The following is a 20466-nucleotide window of genomic DNA, read 5'->3' on the forward strand; positions in this document are numbered from 1 at the left end:
TTCTCCCCATGACCGTGTGCTTTGTCTTCTTCCCACATTCCTAAGACGAGTGAGTTAGGATTAGTAAGTTGTGGGCATGCTATTTTGGAGCCGGAAGCCTGTCAGCACTTGTGGGCTTCCCTTAAAGGATCTTGGGCTGCGTTGGTGGTTGATGCAAACAACAAAGATCACTGTATGTTTCGATGTTCCGGCGTACATATGATGACTAAAACTAGTCATCATCTAATATTTACAAAACTGTTTTTTTACTTCTTCTTTCAAATGTAATTCTACTAAGCTCCATGCAATTGGAACCTGCAATTTATATTTCAATGGTGTGGTTTTGGACTGACTGAGCGATCTGGGACTTTGCTGTCCCTGAAAGTTCAGTGAGGTTTGGAGTGGAGTTTGTGGTCTGGAGGCAAGAGGCCAGGAGATGGAGTGTGAGCACATGATTGACTCAATTTCTCGCTGATCAGAGCAGAAGGTGAGTGGGTGTTCAGCGCCGTCGGTCTGCGTCTGACCAGTCTCTTTCTCACTCGCTGCTGCTGGAAGAAGATGCCAGAATCCTTTGGGATCTGGGCACGGTCTGATCAGCGCAGTTTGTGGATTGGACTTGTGCATTTCTGGTTATTCCTTTTCAACCAATGACACAGCACTAAACTGAACTAAACTGAATATTCCAAGATTGTTTCAAGGTCCTGTGGTCTGATGGTTAATATTGTGTGTGTTATCCACTCGTTTTTTTGCCATTTGCACGACTTGTTGCTTTTACTTTGCAAATTCGGTGCTCGATGTTTTCTTTGAATGGGTTCCATGGTTTCTTTGTTTCGTAGCTGACGAATGACGAATCTCAGGGTTGTATACTGTGTACATACTTTGCACCATCGTAGAGTTCTAATTTCTAAAATGACTAACTCAGCTCTGGAAAAATGTGTCTTATTTTATACTTTAGCCAATCATTCTAAAAGAACATAATGACAAATGCCCTAATGGGTGATGGTGGCCAGTAAAAATGTGAGTTCTCTGACAGTAACATTTTTACATTAATAAATATACTAGTGCACTAAAATGTTAAATTGCTGAATTAACAAATCTCAGTTATAACTGGGCAAAATAAAAATTAGTTCCTATGTTGTCTGCAAACAAATGAATTCCAAAACTTAATTTTAACAGAAATACTTCCATTTGACTTTTAAAGAAAATCAGCAAACACCAGCAAATTATTTCTGCCTAACATCTGAATGTGTGATGTTAGAAGTACTTGAACTGTCAACAACCAAACTCACCTTCGAGCAGTGATTCAGGTGGTTTGAAAGCCATAATTAAGTTCTTGAGCAGCAGGATGAGTATAAATCCGGATTCCGCACTCCAACCAACATTATCCTGCATATGCTCCACGTACTCAGTAAGCAGCTCCACTGGTACCACGTTCCCTTCAATATGATGAAGATGCCACTTCCGCAAAATTTTCTGCAACGTTGAATAAGAAGTGATGAAATCACACTGAAAGCGTTAACATACTAATTTTTTTCATGAGATATAGGACTATTTCTGTTTGGGGTATATTTTGGAGCCAACTATCTAATTTTTCTCCCCATATCATAAACATAAGAGATTTTGCAGATGCTGGAAACCCACAGTAACACAATCAAAATGCTGGAGGAACTCCGCAGGTTGGGCAGCATCTATGGAAAGGAATGTTTTGGAACTAGACCCTTCATCAAGACATGCTGACATTTTTTTTACTCCTGTTCATATCTTTAACTTTGAGCACTAAATAGTTTGATGTTAAGTGCTAGAACAGAATAAAGGAATCGTATTTATTTACAATTGCTTAACAGTAAGGAGGTCAGAATCCAAGCTAGTGCATACTAAGACAGAGTTAATTAGTGCTAAATGATAATGTGATAATGAAGGGATCAGTTCAAATTTGTCATTGGATATAGAATGGAATTAACATTTAGCTTGAGATTCACACTCCAGTAATTTAATTAAAACTTGCAATTGAGATCTTTAGGTAAAAGACTGGGATTAATAAGACTGTTTAATAAAACCTAAAAAAGATATCCAGTATTATAGAAGACTCTGGAGTGCAAAATGCAGTACCACAAACAGGGAACAACTGATTTTGCAACATCCGTTAAGTTACTCAGATCAGTGCTGCAAAAAAGAGTTCTGTCAGATAAATTTCAGGCAACTAGTTCTTTTCAAACTTTTTTTGAGTAAACATGGGATAGTGGTCCCCATAAAGTTGGCTGGAGGTTACTCATCTCACAAAACACAGGAAACGCCTTAAAACAAACCCTTGAGAGAATTCAATGTTAAGAAAAGCACAACGCTTAGTTTTAGAGATACATACCTTTCAAAAAGATGGGCACTCAATCCTTATACAGGGGATAGTGAGTACTTGGAATGAGTTGCCACAGGAAGTGGTAGAGATGGATACAACTGCAACATCTAAGTGGCATTTGATAAGTTCACGTGGGAGGAGGGCTTGGAGGATTATGGGCCAAATGCAGACAACTGAGATGAGCAGAGATGAGCTGTTGTCATGGATCAGATGGGCTAAAGGACATGTTTCCATGCTGCATTATTATATGACTGACAGTAATCATATCGAATATCCTATTACAATGAAACAACATTATAACCATTCCCACAGTGCACTTTCTGCTTTTCAGCAGTGCCACAGCTCATCTCAGAAGAGTAGAAACTTGGGTGAATACAAGGAGGTGTTTGTGGAACTGGGGTGAATTGATGCCATAAAGCTGTAGCAATCCCAGTTAAAATGCACAAATTGACTTTAACCAACTTTCTATTACGATAGCCAAAACAAGTCCAAAGGAAACTTTTGACAAAGGTCTTCTAGCAAAGAGAAAAAGCAAGCAAACGATTAAAATATTAGAAGCAAAATATTGCCACCATCTGCTTTAAATATTAAAAAGCTGCAGCACTTGAATCATTAAAGACTCTTACCCAGTCTCTGCTTTTTGTAACTAGTTTCTTCAGTTTCTTCTCTAAAACACCATACACTTGTAAAGCATGTTGCAAATAATCTGGATCTGGCTGCATCTCTAGGGTCTGGACTAAGGCAAAACTCAGTACCACAGAGGTGAGCTTCTGCTTCAGGGTTGAGGATTCTTTTTTAATAACTTGCACAATGTTTCCAATCTGTGGACAAAGCAATTATTAACGTCAAAATTCATAGAAGTAATGGGATTTTATGCTGCTCGATACAGGAGCTCACTTTCTCACTCAGTATTAATTTAAATCAACATTCCTCTTTCCTTTAACCATTGGTCAATTTAAGTATTTCCCAGTTTTATTGTCGACAATGAAATAGGAATTATTTAATTGATGGCTGTTTGAAAAACCGTCTGAATGAATGTTTCTCTGACACTAAATGTACCCATTGAAAGATTAATTCTTATTTTTCCATAACCACAGCTTTCCCATCCTAACAGAGGCCCAGCCCTAGTTTATCACTGCAAAAATTAAAAGAGGCCAAGAGATTGGGATTGTGTTTTTGGAGCAAGATGTTTACAATTATTCAACAAGATGACACGTGCTTCTTTATTCGTCAAGAGAGACAAGACATTATGATCAATCCTTCAGCTCCAAGTCTAGTGGAAGATCTCCATTGTAGATGACATGGCTAAGAGGGTGGGCAGGAGGTAAAAATATAAAGGAGTTACAGAAGAAGTATAAAGAAAATTGAAGAACTAACAATAAGAAAACCAAACACAAAGTAAAAAAAACCAAACTGGAATTGGAATAATATTCTCACAGGTACCAAGCTTGTACTGCATACTGTTCATACAGATCAATATCATTTTCGTGCAATAAGGTAGAATAAGTTAAAATTTTAAAATGCTGAATGAAGTGTAACAGCTGCAGAGAAAGGGCAGTGCATGTAGACAGTAAGGTGCAGAACGTCAAAGAGGTAGATCGCCTGGACGAGAATCAATTTTATTGTACTAGGGAACCATTCATTAATCTTACAACAGCTAGACAGAAGCTTGTCCTTGAGCCTGGTGGTATGTGCTTTCAGGCTTTGGTATCTTCTGCCCAACGGGTGAGTGGAGAAAACAGAACACCCAGAAAGGGGGTCTTCGATTGTGCTGGCTACTTTAGTGCGGCAACAAGAGGTATAAACAGAGTCCAGGAGTTTTCCAGGAGGTGTCCACAATTCTCTTGTGGTCACAGGCAAAAGAATTAGCATATCCGGTTAGGTTACATCCTATGGAGCTTCGATAAAAATCGGTAAGGGCCGATGGGGACCTGCTTCAACCTCTGGAGGAAGTTGTTGAACCTTCTTAGCCGTGGCATCTACTTGGTTGGACCAGGATCAGGGCAGCTATTGGTGATGTTTGTTGGGGCCTCTGTAGCCCTCTCTGCAATTCGATTCCTGACTTCCTAACTGGAAGACCATAATCTGTGTTGATTGGTGATAACACACCTTCCTCACTGACGATCAACACTGGTGCACCTCAGGGGTGTGTGCTTAGCCCACTGCTCTACTCTCTCTATCCCCATGACTGTGTGGCTAGGCACAGCTCAAATACTATCTAAATTTGCTGATGATACAACCATTGTTGACAGAATCTCAGGTGGTGACGAGAGAGCGTACAGGAGTGAGATACGCCAATTGGTGGAGTGGTGCTGCAGCAACAGCCTGGCACTCAACGTCAGTAAGATGAAGGGGCCTCTGGAAGGGCAAGACGAAGGAACACATATCAATCCTCATAGAGGGATCAGAAGGGGAGAGAGTGAGCAGCTTCAGGTTCCTGGGTGTTAAGATCTCTGAGGATCCAACCTGGTCCCGACATATTGATATAGTTATAAAGAAGGCAAGATAGAGGCTATACTTCATTAGGAGTTTGAAGAGATTTGGTATGTCAGTAAATACACTCAAAAACTTCTATAGATGTACCGTGGAGAGCATTCTGACAGACTGCATCACTGTCTGCTATGGGGGTGCTACTGCACAGGACTGAAAGAAGCTGCAGAGAGTTGTAAATTTAGTCGGCTCCATCTTGGGTACTAGCCTACAAAGTACCCTGGATAGTTTCAAGGAGCGGTGTCTCCGAAAGGCAGCGTCCATTATTAAGGACCTCCAAAACCCAGGGCACACACTCAGCGATTCAGGAACAGCTTCTTCTCCTCTGTCATCCCCATCCGACTCCTAAATGGACCTTGAACACCAGCTCACTTTTTAAAATATATATTGTTTCTGTTTTTTTGCACGATTTTTAATCTATTCAATATATGCATATTGTAATAGATTTATTTTTCTTCTATATTATGTATTGAATTGAACTGCTGCTGCTAAGTTAACAAATTTCATGACACATGCCAGTGATAACAAACCTGATTCTGATATGAAGCTCTCAACCTCAGTACCGTTGATACAAGCAGCGACAAGTGCACCACCCCACTCCCTGAAGTCAATGACCAGCTCTTTTGTTTCGCTGACGTTGAGGGAAACGTTGTCATGACACTCGCACAGAACCATAACACAAATCAGTTTCAGAAAAAAAATGATACAAGATACAGAAAAAAACCAAGAGCAATTCTAAACAGTTAACGAATATTACATTATTTGTGTAAGAGAAGGGTTTCACAGCTATGTGTGGGCTACATAGCATCCAGCAGACTGCTGGCTTGATCTTTGGTATTTGACCAGCTTGCCATGATTCCCTACCAAAGCTCACATGATCAATGGCCCCTCGTTATGAATACCAGGCAACAAGAATAAATAGAATACAAGATGAGGAAAGATTATGTCTCATTTGGTCTCCAGGAAAACAAGGAATATTTATTCTTAAGAGCGGTACCACCAAGATTAATTTTATACCATATTTTTTCTTACCATTTGAGTCCTTGCAGAAAGCTCCATTGAATACAAATTTTTGGCCAGGAGCTCAATCATTTTCTGACTTGCCATGCCAACCATTTCTTTCATGTTACAGTTGTCTAAAACTTCCTCAAGCACTGTTAAAACAAGTTGAGCAAAGGTTTTAATCAGTCCCAAACATAAGTAGTAACAAAATGAGGCAAGAAAAAGTTCCTTGAATAGAACAATCATGTAAAGCAGATACAAGGATCAGTAATTTAAGTTGTCCATTCAATCTGTTGAAAGCTGTAGATAGTAGCAATTCATGTAATCATCCATAAAAATAACTACATCTATTCCATATTTACATGCCACATTCTATAGACGAGATGAATGCACAATTAGTTTAAATTATGCACACAAAACTGCAGATGCTGGAAATTTTGACAAAGCGCTGGAGGAACACAGTAAGTCAAGTGGCATTGATAGAGGGGAATAAACAGTTGACATTTACGGCTGAGACATTTTGTCAGGACTGGAAAGCTCCTGATGTGCTGAGTTCCTCCAACACCTTACTTGTTGTTGAAATTATTATTGTTTTTAATGTAGAGATACAACGTGGAATAGGCCCTTCCAGCCCTTCGAGTTGCACCATCCAGCAACACTAATTTAACCCTAACTGAATCTCTGGACAATTTACAATGATGGCATAGCAGAGCAGACTCCATGGGCCAAGTAGCTTAATTCTGCTCCTCTATCTTACTGTCTAAAGGGGAGGGGGGAGAAGTGCAGTAGTGATAGGGGATTCCATAGTTAGAGCAGCAGACATATTCTGTATAAGTGAAAGGGACACCCAGATGGTAAGTTGCCTCCCAGACACCAGGGTCAGGGATGTCCCAGATCGGATCCACAGCATTGTAAAGGGGGAGAGTGAGCAATCAGATAGTGTGGTACATGCTGGTACTAATGACATAGGTAGAAAAAGGGAGGAGGTCCTGGAGAGAATATAGATAGTTAGATACTAAGCTGAAAAGCAGGACTTCCAGGGTAGTAATCTCAAGACTGATGCCTATGCCACGTGCCAGTAAGGGCAAGAATAGAATGATCTGGCAGGTGAGTGTGTGGCTGAGGAAATGGTGCAGGGGACAGGGTTTTAGATTGGGATCTGTTCTGTGGGTCCATATAAAAGAGGGCATGTTACACATGAACTCGAAGGCGACCAATATCCTTGTGGGCAGGCTTGCTTGAGCTGTTGGAGAGGGTTTAAACTAATTTGACAGGAGGATGTGAAATGCAGTGATAGGGCTGTGGATGGGGCAAGTTGTGTACAAGTTGATGCAGTCTGTAGTGAGACCATGAGGAAGGGTAGGCAGATGACAGGGCAAAATTGCAGTCAGTGGGGTGAGTTGAAGTGTAACATGGGAACAAAATCATAAAGAGTGATGAATACAGAACTGAAGGTGTTATATTTGAATTCACATATTGTATGGAATAAGGTAGATGATCTTATAGTGCAGTTAGAGATTGACAGGTATGATGCTGTGGGCATCAGAATCATGGTTGAAAGAAGATTTGAGTGTTGTTGCTCCTACTTAAGGAGGAGGTGCGTAGGAAACTGAAAGATCTGAAGGTAGATAAGTCACTAGGACCAAGTGGTCTATGTCCCAGGGTTCTGAAAGGGGTAACTGAAGAGATTGTGGAGGCATTAGTAATGATTTATTTATTTACTTACAGCAGAGCAGGCCCTCCCGACCCTTCGAGCCATGTCGCCCTAGCAACTGCCGACAAACCCGATTAACTCTAAGCTAACCACGGGACAATTTACAACGACCAATTAATCCACCCAGCACTTCTTTGGATTGTGGGAGGAAACTGGAGGACCTAGACAAATCTACACATTCCATGGGAAAGACATACAGAGACTCCGTACAAAACAGCACCGGAATCGAACTCCAAGCTCCGGAATGCCCCGAGCTGTTATAGTGTCCCACTAACCACACCACTACTATGGCACCCGATCGTCTATTAATCACTAGATTTTAGAATGGTTCTGGAAGGCTGTAAAATTGCAAATGTCATCCACTCTTTAAGAAGGGAGGGAGGCAGAAGGAATGAAATTACAGGCCAGTTAGCCTGACTTCAGAGATTGGAGTCTAATATTACAGATGAGGTATTGGGGTACTTGGAGGCAAAGTCAGCATGGTTTCCTTCAGGGGCCCGTGGAATTAGCATGGATAGAAGATTGGCCGACTGGCAAGAGGAAAAGAGCATGAATAAAGGGTGTCTTTTCTAGTTGTCTGCTGGTGACTAGTGATGATCTGCAGGGATTGGTGTTGGGACCACTTCTTTTCAAGTTTTATGTCAATGATTTGGATATTGTGGCTAAGTTTGTGGATGGTACAAAGATAGGTGGAGGGGCAGGCAGTTTGAGGAAGCAGGGAATCTGCATTAGAATGGGAGAAATTCCAAAAATCAGAGGTGCAAATGGACTTGGGTGTCCTTGTGCAGGATTCCCTAAAGGCTATCTTGCAGTTTGAGTCAAGGCAAATGCAATGTTAGTACTTATTTTGAGGGGACTAGAATACAGAAGCATCTATTTAATGATGGAGCTTTATAAAGCATTGGTCAGACCGCACCTGGAGAATTGCGAGCAGTTTAGGCCCCCTACCGACAAAAAGATGTGCTGCCATTGGAGAGGATCTAGAAAAGGTTCACAAGAATGATTCTGAGAATGAAAGGGTTAATGTATGGGAGCATTTGATGCCTCTGGGCCTAAACTTGCTGGAGTTTAGAAGAATTAGAGAGAATCTAATTGAAACCTATTGAATACTGAAAAGCCTAGACAGAGTGGATCTAAAGAAGATGTTTCCTATAGTGAGTGAATCTAGGACCAGAAGGCACAGCCTCAGAAGAGAAGGACATCAGTTTAGAACAGAGATGAAGAAGAATTTCTTTCGGCAGAAGGTAGTGTATCTGTGGAATTCATAGCAACAAGGAGCTTTGGAGGCCAAGTCATTAAGTATATTTAAAGCGGAGGTTGACAGATTCTTGATTAGTCAGGGCATCAAAGCTTATGGGCAGAAGTCAAGAGAATGGGGTTGAGAGGGGTAATAAAGCAGTCAACACACATCAAAGTTGCTGGTGAACGCAGCAGGCCAGGCAGCATCTCTAGGAAGAGGTGCAGTCAACGTTTCAGGCCGAGACCCTTCGTCAGGACTATAAAGCAGTCATGTTGGAATGGCAGAGCAGACTCAATGGGCTGAATGGCCTAACTCTTTCTTATGTTTAATTCTACTCCTATGTCTTATGGTCATTACTGTTTGATGTAAACACCATTAGAGCAAGAAAATCACTTTTACCTGCTGGCCAGCCATGAAACAGTGGATTCCTGGAGCATATATCTGAATGAACAATGTACTTAGTGATTTTCTGATCAACTGACTGTTTTGATGGGTTGGTCAGCACCATGTAAGGCATTAGTTCCATCCAAATCTGCTGTGTTTGTTGTGCATTCCCATTATGCAGATTTCCCATGTTTAAAAAGTTAACTGCTTCTTCGAGAACAACATACCTAGAGGCAATTAAAGAACAGTAAGTTGAACTGGCAATAAACATTAAGCAAAACACATAAATCCATATGGGATTTATTAAAATACAATGAAGCAACATCTTCATGTCCATCAGTTTTGCAGTTAATGCACTATCTTCTTCATCCATTGAGGAGAGCTATTGTGCAGCATACATACAATTCATTGTAAATACTGTGCATTACTCTACAGTGCTCTGCAACCATACCCAACCCAAAGTTGACAACTTGAACAGTACAGGTCTGTAACAGGTCTCTTTATGAATCATTAAAATATGATACAAGGATATATTAATGAGGCAAAAATTTGATTGTCAGTGCATCAGCGGTGGATGGGATGGGTTAATGCTAACAATAACCAATCTGATGGGAGGATAGCATAAAATTAATGCTTTAGCTCCTGATAAACATTTTTTAACTGTTGGAAAGAATGGGATGGCATCAGCCAAGACTCAGCTATCCCAAATGAAGATGATTGGCTTCATTAGTGGTATCTGTCTTCTGTTGAAATGTTTTTTTTTCCAGAACAAACACTTTCGTTTCAACAGGGAGAAAGGAGGGAGATATTTGAATCTATCATTAGCTATTTCTAAACATTCTAATTATCCCTCAGCTATATAAACCTTTGTCCTTATAATGTTACCCACCAGTGCTCGTTCTCAGAAAGATTCACTCGTTGAAACAGTGACAAAAGAGAAGAAACTTTCTCTTCTTGGACCAAATGTCTCGAGTAGGCCTAAAAATTAAGCAAAATTACACTTTATCATGAAGTTTAGTTCGTTGTTTTACAAAATCTTAGCTCTTTGTTAGACAGCAGCCTTGGATGACAGCTGCCATTGTGAACAAAGGTCATCCAAAAATGAATCACAGACATTGGTCAGTTGTCTGACTAAATAGCAACTCGTTTTTAAAAGCTTCCCAAGAACTTCTGACTAAAGAGCCGGTCTAATTGATAAAACATAGTTATTTTAAAAATTATTATTAACTGTAAATAATCAAGGAGGGCATCTGTTTATAACTTTCGTACAAGGAGTCCAAAAGGATATTTCACACGCCCAATAGACACTTTGACGTGGCATGAGAAATACAACACAAGGAAATTTACTGTATACTCAATGGCCACTACCTTCTCTCCCAAATAAAAGGGCCACTGTGTGTATGTTCATGGTCTTCAGTTGCTGTAGCCTATCCACTTCAAGGTTTGACACACTGTGCATTCAAAGATGTACTTCTGCACAACACTGTTGTAAGGTGTGGTTATTTGTGATTCTGTTGCCTTCCCATCAGCTTGAATTAGTCTGGCCTTTCTCCTCTGACCTCGCTCATCAAAAAGACATCTTTACCCACAAAATTGCCACTCAGTGGACGCTTTTTTTTGTTTTTCACACCATTCTCTGCAAACTCTAGAGACCACTGTGTGTGAATTCCCAAGAGATTAGCAGTTTCTGAGTTACTCAAGCCACCCATCTGGCACCAACAAACATTCCATAGTCAAAGTCACTTCAGTCACATTTCTTCCCATTCTGGTGTTTGCTCTCAACAACTGAACCTCTTTACCACTTCTGCATGCTTTTATGTATTGAGTTGCTGCACATGATTGGCTGATTAGATAATTGTATTAATGAGCAGGTGTACAGGTGTAACTAATAAAGTGGCCACTGAGTGTACATTCTACAAGTTAATCTGTCAAGCAAATGCTCAGTTGTTTACGGAATGCTGATCTTCAAAAATGGAAATTCTTTAGAGACAAAAGGAAATGTTAAATACAATTGACTTCTGACCACGTTTTATTCCACTCAAGTTAGAGGCAACGTACCTTATGTTGGTTAAATATGATCCAAATTTAAGAGAAGATACTCACAGAATATACTACAGAAAATATTCAGGAAAGGGAGGCAAGAGACATGTAAAAATGAAGCTGTTGTTTTCAATAGGTACACCAAAAGGTGACAGCAAATTTCATGAATTACTCATCTGGGGTAGAACCAGATTTACATTGCACCTTTTACAAACTCAAAATGCACAAGCACATTTTCCAGTAGATAGAGAACTTATGATCTGCAGTCATAGCTATGATACAGAAAACACAGTAGTTATTTTATGCCAAACACAAGAAAATCTGCAGATGCTAGAAATCTAAAGCAACACACATAATGCAGGAGGAGCTCAGCAGGCTGGGAGGGAGGGGACTTCTTGTATTACTTCTTCGCCTCCCCCCCCCCCCCACACCTTCTTACTCTGACTTCTCCCCTTCCTTTCCAGTCCCGATGAAGGAAACATTGACTGTTTACTCTTTTCCATAGATACTGTCTGGCCTGCTGAGTTCCTCCATCATTTTGTGTGTGCTGCAGCTATTTTATGCAGTGCGACTGATGATAGCCACGTCAACTATGATGGAGAGTGAAATTTAAGTATTGGATACATTACCAGGGACAATTCCTGTACTCCTTTCCAGACAGTGCTAAAGAGATGTTGCAGGTGAGAAGGTTACCAAGCCGACACAAAAGGGGCTTATTACCCAGGCCCAACTTACCACTAATTAGAAGAAAACTAAACTCACCTCTAGAGCTTGAAGAGCAACAAGAACTACTTCTGGACTATCATCTTTTATTCGTTCCAAAATACTTTCTTTCAAGAAAGTATCATCATATCCCTCCTTTAAAAGAAGTGTTCAAATTAATAACAATTCATGCTTACTTCTATGATCAAACAGCTGGCAGATTCAAGTAACATTCCAATGCCTATAGTGTAGTCTGACAATATTAAACAGGCATTCATCATGTTCAAGCTGCTGCCCCAAGAAGCAGGCTGATTATGACATCCATTATCAGGTTGGAACCAAGATGTTTAAAGCAAACTGACACAGAATTTTACAATTCTTAGATTTGCAAATTATAAAACCACATTACTTAAATGAAGATCATCACTGAATGCTTACAGCATTGGACACTATTTGACCAGTATAGTTCTATCTACTAGCTCGATGTAGGAGCAATCCAGCCAAACTCTCAATTCCAGTAAGCCCTGAAAATTCTACCTCCTCTACTACTCTGACAGTACGTGGTGTCAAAATATACACCGTTCTTGATTGCTGTCAAATGTGAGCAGTTTCTCTCTACAAACACTGTGTTTGAAAACGTCTTTATCAGAACTCGCTGTGACATCCTCTGCTCTACCTGCATAATTTAAGTCCCTTATTGCTGGAATAAGTTTTGTAAATTTCTCTAGCACTCTCCTTACACATTTCCCAATAATCATTTAAGAATATCTTTCCTTTAAAGAAAAAAAAAAGGCATTGAACTACTCAATCTAAAACTATTGTGATATACTGTCAAAATATACTTAAGCAGCTCAATATCTCTAACTGTTAAGGATGTGGTTAAAATTTATTGCCTACAGAATACATCACGAACACTCTATGCTACACTAACATTGCAGTGGTAAGTAGCTGTTATGTCTAATGAAGGCTTCATTTCATTTCACAACATCTCTTGTACACTGAAACCTAGGAGAAAGACTTTTCACAGGCCCTGTAATGACATGGTCTTGGCCTAGAATTAATCACTCATAACTTGTTAACTTCACCATGAGCAGCCTGCCTGTCACTTCAGATAGTTGTAACTTCAGAGCATTATCTTGTATATGGAATGCTTCTAAATTTAGGGATTTGAAAAGTCCCATGACATTCACTTCAATAATCAATCCTTTTACAGAGATTTTAGATTACAAAATCTTCAGATAAAGCAAGCAATTAAAAACAATGAAATGGAACTTTCCAGAAGACATTTGCATTTTATAATATTTAATATTCCTTCTCGGACTTCCCCAAGTACTTTATTGCCAATTTCATAGCTTTGAAGTGTGGACAGTTTTGCAATATGGCAACCAACCAGTACAGAGCAAGCAACCACAAACACAGTATTAAAGATATCTCCGTTTTAATACTCAATGAAACATGGACATTGGCCAGGAAATTTATTTATTGAGGCACACCATGGAATAGGTCCTCCTAGCCCTTTGAACCATGCCACCCAGTGACCCCTGATTTAACATGGAACAATTTACAATGACTAATTAACCTACTAACCAATATGTTTTTGGACTGTAGGTGAAAACTACAGCACCCATGTATTCCATAGCGATGACATATAGACTCTTAACAGATGATGTCGGAATTGAACTCTGAACTCCAAAGCCAGGGGTTCCTAACCTGGAGTCCACGAACACCTTGCTTAATGGCATTGCTCCTTGGCATAAAAAAAGATTGAGAACCCCTGCCCAAAGCTGTAATAGTGTCTCGCTAACCGCTGCAATACCATAGTGTCTGCCCCTCCTCCAAAATTGTGTCCTGAGACCTTTTACATTCACTGGAATGAGAAAAACAGGGTCCCTTATTAATCTTCCACATCTCAAAACAACTCTCTCCACTGATGTATTAAAGCAGGTTTTTGTGCAGTGAAACAAACCGGGAGTTGCTATTTGGAGGTTCGAATGCTAACAATATGGCTGAACATGTACATTGTACATTGTGAGCAAATACATTGGTTAATAATTAAACCCTGCATTACCTGTGAGGTTTTAATGATTTCCTTTAAGTGTTCCACAGCAGATACTCGGACGTTAAGCTGCGGGTGATTGAGACTCAGCAACAGTGATGTGTCAGAATCTGTCAACAACTAAAATAGTGATATTTGGTTAGAAGTTATTAAAGAATAGATTTTAATTGACTTTACCAGAAGGACATGATTCCACAAGCCCCAAATCTAGCCCAAGCACTTGTACCTACACAAGTAAAAACAATTTACCATCAGAAACTATTGGACTTGGAAGGTCAACTGTCAGAAAATACGAGCCCATCTAATGCTCTTCCAGTGAGGGCCAACTAACAGCTATCTAGAGCAGGGGTTCCCAACCTGGGGTTCATAGATCCCTCGGTTAATGGTATGGATGCCATGGCATAAAAAAGATTGGGTACCCCTGATCTAGAGTTAGAACCTCTCTCAGTTTTCCCCTCTGCAATTGTGATGTCAATTGTACCTATGACTATGAACAACAAAGGGAAAAATGGTATCAAACCAGGGTGCGGAAAATATTTACCAGGATGTTGCCTGGACTTAAGGACCTAGGTTAAAAGAACAGGTTGTGTAAATATGTTCAGCAAAGTTTCCATAATCAATACTTAGATGAGAAAGTGCGCGATACTAGATCTCCTATTAGGATATGAGACAGGACAGGTGATAGAAGTTTGTGCAGAAGAACATTTTACATCTAGTGATTATAATGCCATTAGCTTCAAGGTAATTAATCTACAGCAGATTACAGGTCCTTCAGTCCACAATGTTGTGCCAATCATGTAACCTACTCTTGAAAATGTCTAGAATTAACCTACCACATAGCCCTCTATTTTTCTAAGCTCCTTATACCCATCTAACAGTCTCTTAAAAGGCCCTATTGTATCCGACTCCACCATCGTCGCCGGCAGTACATTCCACGTCTCCACCACTCTCTGTATGAAAAACTTAACACTGACATCCCCTCTGTACCTACTTCTAAGCACCTTAAAAACTATGTCCCCTCATGTTAGCCATTTCAGGCCTGGGAAAAGGCCTCTGGCTATCCACAAGATCAATGCCTCTCATCATCTTATACATCTCTATCAGGACACTTCTCATCCTCCGCTGCTTCAAGGAGAAAAGGCCAAATTCACTCAATCTATTCTCATAAGGCATGCTCTCCAATCCAGACAATGTCCTTATAATTATGGAGATGTATAGGTCAGGTCCTCAGCTTGAGATTCTAAATTGGAAAAAAGGCCAATTTTGATGGTATCAGCAAGGATTTGGCAAGTGAGGATTGGGACAGGTTTTTTTGGCAAAGGTGTACTTGGTAAAGGGAAGGCCTTCAAAAGTGAAATTTTTAGAGTACAGAGTTTGTATGTCCTTGTCAGAATAACAGATTTATGGAATCTTGGTTTTTGAGAGATATTGAAGCTCTGGTAAAGAAAAACGAGGTGCATAATAGGTATAGGCAGGCAGGAACAAATGAGGAGGGCTAAAAGAAGGCATGAAGTTGCTCTAGCAGGCAAGGTGAAGGAGAATTCTAAGGGCTTCTTGAGATATATTAACAGCAAAAGGATAGCAAGGGACAAAATTGGTCCTGTGGAAGATCAGAGTGGTAATTTATGCATGGTCGAAAAAGATGGGAGAGATCTTAAATAGATATTTTTGTATCTGTACTTACGAGGGAAATAGACACAGAATCTATAGATGTGAGAAAATGCAGCAGTGAGGTCATGGACCCTGTACAGATTACTGAATAGGTGGTCTTGAGGCAAATTAGGATGGATAAATCCCCAGGGTCTGACAAGATGTTCTCTTAGACCCTGTGAGAGGCTAGTGCAGAAACTGCAGGGGCTCAAACAGAGACATTCAAAACACCCTTAGCTACAGGTGAGGTGCTGGAGGATTGGACGATAGTAAATGTTGTTCTGTTGTTTAAGAAAGGCTCTAAGAATCAGCCAGGAAATAATATGCCAGTGAGCCTGACATCAGCAATGGAAAAGTTATTGTAAGGTATTATAAGGGCCTGGATTTGTCACTATTTGGATAGACGGGGACTGATTATGGATAGTCAACATGGTTTTGTGTGTGCTAAGTTGTTATCTAACCATACTTATACACTGTTTTGAGGAAGTTACCAGGAAAGTTGAAAAGGCAAGGCAGTGGATGTGGTCTGCATGAACCTAAGCTGGGGCTTTGACAAGGTCCTGCGTGGCAGGTTGGTCAAGAACGTTCAGTTGCTTGGCATTCAAGATGAGGTAGTAAATTGGATTAGACATTAGCTTCATGGAAGAAGCCAGAGAGTGGCTGTAGGTGGTTGCCTCTTTGACTGGAGGTCTGTGACTAGTGGTGTGCTGCAGGGATCGGTGCTGGGTCCATTGCTGTTTGTCATCTATATCAAAGATAAGGATGGTAACGTGGTTAACTAGATCAGCAAATTTGCAGATGACACCAAGATTGGGGGTGTAATGGATCGCAAGGAAAACTATCAAAGCTCCAACAGTGGGATCTGGACCAGCTGGAAAAATGGCAGATGGAATTCAATGCAGACAAGTGTGAGGTGTTGCACTTTGGGAGGACGTACCAGGGTAGGTCTTACATGGTGAGTGGTAGAGCACTATGAAGCACAGTAGAACAAAGGAATCTGGAAATACAGATCCATAATTCCTTAGAAGTGGCTTCACGGTAGATAGGGTCGTAAAGAAAGGTTTTGACTCACTAGCTTTCATAAATCAATGTATTGAGTACAGGAGTCGGGATGTTATGTTGAAATTGCGTGAGATGAAGATGAGGTCTAATTTGGAGTATTATGTCTAGTTTTGGTCACCTACTTACAAATAAGATTGAAAGAATGCAGAGAAAATTTACAAAGATTTTGACAGGAGTTAACCTGAGTTATAGGGAAAGGCTGAATAGGTTAGGATTTTATTCCCTAAAACGTGGAAGGTTGAGGGGAGACTTGATAGTTATACAAAATTGAGGGGTATAGATAGGGTAAATGCAAGCACCATTTGAGGTTGGATGACACTACAACTAGAGGCCCAGGGTTAAGGGTGAAAGGTGAAATGTTTAAGGGGGAACTTCTTTACTCTGAGGGTGGTGAGACTGTGGAACGAGCTGTGGAACGCAAGTAGTGAATCTGGGGTCAATTTCAACATTTAAGAAAAAATGTGGATGGGTATGTTGGTTCTCGCAAATAAAATGACATGTATATGGATGAGAGGGGGATGTATATGGATGGAGGCCTATGGTCCATGTGGAGGTCAATGAGACTAGGCAGATGAATTGTCTGGCAGACTGGATGGGCTGAAGGGCTGTTTCGGCACTGTAGTTTTCTATGAGTCTGTGATTTCCATGACAATAATCCGTTAAACTGGAGCCTATAGCATTCATTTGCAACATTAAGCAACACCCCATCAGTTACAATGGGAACTATTCAAGGGGAGAAAATTCTCGCCAACATCCATCAGTTCCAATCTAACTTTACACTTCAACTGAAATAATTTATAAATTACAATTCCTGATCCATTGTCTTGCAGGGAGATACTGGGCTTATCAATTGAGCTAAATATGAAGTTAGGCACAGATATTGCCTTCATGTAGCCACTGTAGATGACAGACAACAGGCAAAATGAGAGAAAAAGGTAGGTAAGAAATATTTCCATCAATGTGACATGAAATAGGACTCTTATTAAGGAGATAAAATATCTGTTCAAACCTATTGCAGCTTTACAGCTTTAGAAGGTACAACAGTAAATCACCCATACAAAATGCTTATGGCACAACCGAGAACATATCTTTCTGTAACAGCAATTCTTGAAAGTAATTTCTTTCATTTTTTAAGAAGGACTACACTATTACAGTTTCTATGATGCAATAAGATCAAAATGAAATCATACATTGTTTCACTTCAATGTAATGTTAATTCTAAAGAACCATGACATTCAGTTGCATCTTCAAATTGAACCATTAAAATCAAAAAATGAAGTTTGCTGCAAAACAGATTTTTAAAACCTCGCTGCATCCCTGAGCATTGAGGTCAATTTTACCTGATACTTCACACTGCTCAAAGACAGAGAAATAAACTGGTTGAAGGCTTCTTGCTCTCTCTGGCTTGTAATTTTTTTCATCTGGCATCCCAAAGAAAATTCATAAGCTTTGGGGTATCTTTATTCAACGAAAAAGAAGTCATTAGATGGAAATAAAAGCCAACAATACATATCAATGAAATTACATTTTAATGAAACATTTAAAATAGGTTTGAAAAGAAAAGGTTGCCTTTATTTTCAGATCAAAAAATTCAATAAATACAGCAGCCTTAAAATCTAAGAACTTTTACTTTTGATGATACACACTCTTTTCTTTAGCCACCTATGACCAGACATCAAAGCGACCTTAAGTTGAATTAAAATGACACTTCACTGGCAAGAGGCACTGTCCCAGTACTACTTGTCCTCAGAGATCTATAAAGTATTGCAGCCTATTCTGGATATATTATAACTGACTGCAGGAATGCATTGTTGGCCTTTCTCCAAAAACTGTGCCATTATTTTGCATTCAAAGTTCAAATCTTCCAAAGGCAGATACATCTTTGACAGTTTAACAAAAGTGCCTTCAGTTCAAAGAGTTGCACACACCTATGCACTAGTATGATATGCTTGTGTGGATATACCTTACCTTGTTTCCAAAAGTCTGACCAAGGGCATAATTTTCTGATTTAATGCAGAAAGACTATCGGGGTCAACATCCTGTGTCGAATGAGAAATATACTCCTCGAGAAGCATGCTGGAAAACAATTCAGATGCTGCATGAACTAAATCAACAATAAAGATACATGAACCATAGCAGTAAATCTCTGGTGAACTACAGCCAGACATTTATCTATATAAAACCTACCCAAAGGTTGCTGGCTACGGGTCCTTACAGATGATGTGTGTGTTAACAGTTGCAATAACACATTATTCAGCAAATTTATCACATGGCAGATCCACTCCACAGAACTTGACACAGATTATATATCACTTACTAACACAGGAATTGAGTGTTAAGTTTTATTTTGAATTAGCTATTCTTTTACATTACAAGACAAACTGAAACAAAACTCAGAAAATCGTCTTTAAAAAAGATTTCCGCTTAATAATAATCTTGCAATTCTTAGTTTATCTTTATATGAAGTATAATTACATTAACTCAGTTATTTATTTCGTAGCTTTGAAGTATATTTATTGGGAAATCCGTTTTATCTTACCATTTTAAAAAAAATTGAGTACAGTTCAGAGCGTAAACATTGTCATCAGACACTGCCAGAAAGATCTTTACTCCTTCTTGAATAAAAGTAAGTTCCAGATATGAGAGGTACTTATCAGAATACATGACAGGATCATATGAACATATGAGATGCCAAAGTGGGCTTGGATTTTGGGGGGCAAAGGGGTTTCTGAAAATAGTGGTGGTATTCTAAACTATGAACGAGCAAGCAGGTCAAATAGTGTGAAGAACCAAATGTGGGGAAGAAAATCTAACAAAAAAAAACATTATGTAATAGAATGAATGAACAAGAAAGTGGCAAAGTGGGAGAAAAACAATCACCAAAAGTGTTAAACCAAAAGGGCTAAACATGCCCACACCTCAGCGAGTTCCGTGTACGCCTTGAAAGCGATTGTGCAACCACCAACTGTGACTCCAGCCTTGAACTCCAAGCCGGGTCTTTATGTGCCGCTATTGTGACTCCCGTCTCCCCTTTCCCCATTACCACGCTGCAACTCTGTCTCCCTCAGATCCCACCGTCAGCTCCTGGGCCCTCAGAGGCTCCACCTTCCTCTCACCCCAACCCTCCCCTCTCCAGTGACACCCCTAGCCTCCCCGCTCCCCCCTCTGATCCCACTTCTCATCCGTGCCGGGTCTTTACCATCCCCCCCTGACCTTCAACTCTGTCCTCAGTAAGGGCCTCACCTTTGTCCCCCTTTGCCCACACCTCAGCGAGTTCCGCATACGCCCCAGCTCTTGGCTCTATCCCTCTCCCTCCTGTCTTGTCTTATCATTTTGGATCTCCTCCTCCCACTTTCAAATCTCTTACTAGTTCTTCTTTCAGTTAGTCCTGATGAAGGGTCTCGGCCCGAAACGTCGACTGTACCTCTTGCCTGGCCTGCTGCGTTCACCAACAACTTTGATGTGTTTTGCTTGAATCACCAAAAGTATTCATTTGTCCAATCTCAAAATAAATGCCAGTCATAAAAAATGGCATTATAAAAGCAAAGAAGCAAAATGCAAACTATATTTACTTGGCTGTGGTTTGGTCCAAGTTGTCCTGCAGTGTAATAGTCTGAAGTACAGCTTCTAGAAGTTGGAAGTGTGTTTGTGCACCAGGACTCTTTTCCTCTTCTTCAGCTGTTTCAGCAAAAGAAACAAAATAATTCAATGAGTCATGCAACATTTTAAGCTACTAAATGCCACAGGGGATAAAAAGTTCAAAAAACTGATTAAAAAAATGATCAAATGGATGA

General features: G+C 40.1%; 1 protein-coding gene across 1 annotated transcript in view; it reads right to left on the minus strand.

Annotated features, from left to right (window-relative positions):
* Positions 1 to 20466, minus strand: part of heatr1 (HEAT repeat containing 1) — a 106469-nt gene that overhangs the window by 57664 nt on the left and 28339 nt on the right. The window contains exons 9-18 of the mRNA XM_072264907.1: positions 20245 to 20350; positions 18641 to 18748; positions 18013 to 18130; positions 13973 to 14080; positions 11965 to 12060; positions 10052 to 10140; positions 9178 to 9389; positions 5855 to 5976; positions 2959 to 3153; positions 1269 to 1452 (exon numbers count right to left, since the gene is read on the minus strand). Coding sequence (XP_072121008.1) covers positions 1269 to 1452; positions 2959 to 3153; positions 5855 to 5976; positions 9178 to 9389; positions 10052 to 10140; positions 11965 to 12060; positions 13973 to 14080; positions 18013 to 18130; positions 18641 to 18748; positions 20245 to 20350 — 1338 coding nt within the window. The remainder of the gene's footprint in view (positions 1 to 1268; positions 1453 to 2958; positions 3154 to 5854; positions 5977 to 9177; positions 9390 to 10051; positions 10141 to 11964; positions 12061 to 13972; positions 14081 to 18012; positions 18131 to 18640; positions 18749 to 20244; positions 20351 to 20466) is intronic.

Source organism: Mobula birostris, chromosome 8, assembly GCF_030028105.1.
Source record: "Mobula birostris isolate sMobBir1 chromosome 8, sMobBir1.hap1, whole genome shotgun sequence".
Taxonomy (NCBI): Eukaryota; Metazoa; Chordata; class Chondrichthyes; order Myliobatiformes; family Myliobatidae; genus Mobula; species Mobula birostris.